The sequence below is a fragment of the Eimeria mitis genome, genomic scaffold (assembly GCF_000499745.2).
Source record: "Eimeria mitis Houghton genomic scaffold, Emh_scaff266, whole genome shotgun sequence".
Lineage (NCBI taxonomy): Eukaryota > Apicomplexa > Conoidasida > Eucoccidiorida > Eimeriidae > Eimeria > Eimeria mitis.
The window spans coordinates 17,066-17,358 of NW_013571002.1; the positions used below are offsets into that span (position 1 = coordinate 17,066).

At 47.4% G+C, this 293-nt stretch overlaps 1 protein-coding gene across 1 annotated transcript in view; it reads right to left on the minus strand.

The window, feature by feature from the left end:
- EMH_0006070 (uncharacterized protein) overlaps window positions 1–293 on the minus strand; it is a gene marked incomplete at both ends in the record, with an annotated part of 6,651 nt that overhangs the window by 5,661 nt on the left and 697 nt on the right. Inside the window, one exon of the mRNA XM_013497416.1 lies at window positions 172–291. Within this exon, the coding sequence (XP_013352870.1) occupies window positions 172–291 (120 nt within the window). The remainder of the gene's footprint in view (window positions 1–171; window positions 292–293) is intronic.

Here is a 293-nt window from a genome sequence, read left to right on the forward strand (position 1 = left end):
ACAGCAACAGCAGCAGCAGCAGCAGCAGCAGCAGTAGCAGCAGCAGGAGAAGAAACAAGAAACCACGCCAACAGCGCATGCATGCAAGCACCCAATCACATGCACACATGCATGCATGCACTCACTCGCATGCATGCATGCATGCATGCATATATTTATATTTATATTTACTTGTTTATCTTCCTCGTCCATAAAGTCTTCTGGCCGTCCCCCAAAATAAAGGGCGCGAGAAGAACGAGAAGAAGAAAAAGAAGAACAGCGAAACCCTGATGAGGTGTACATACACCCCAGCA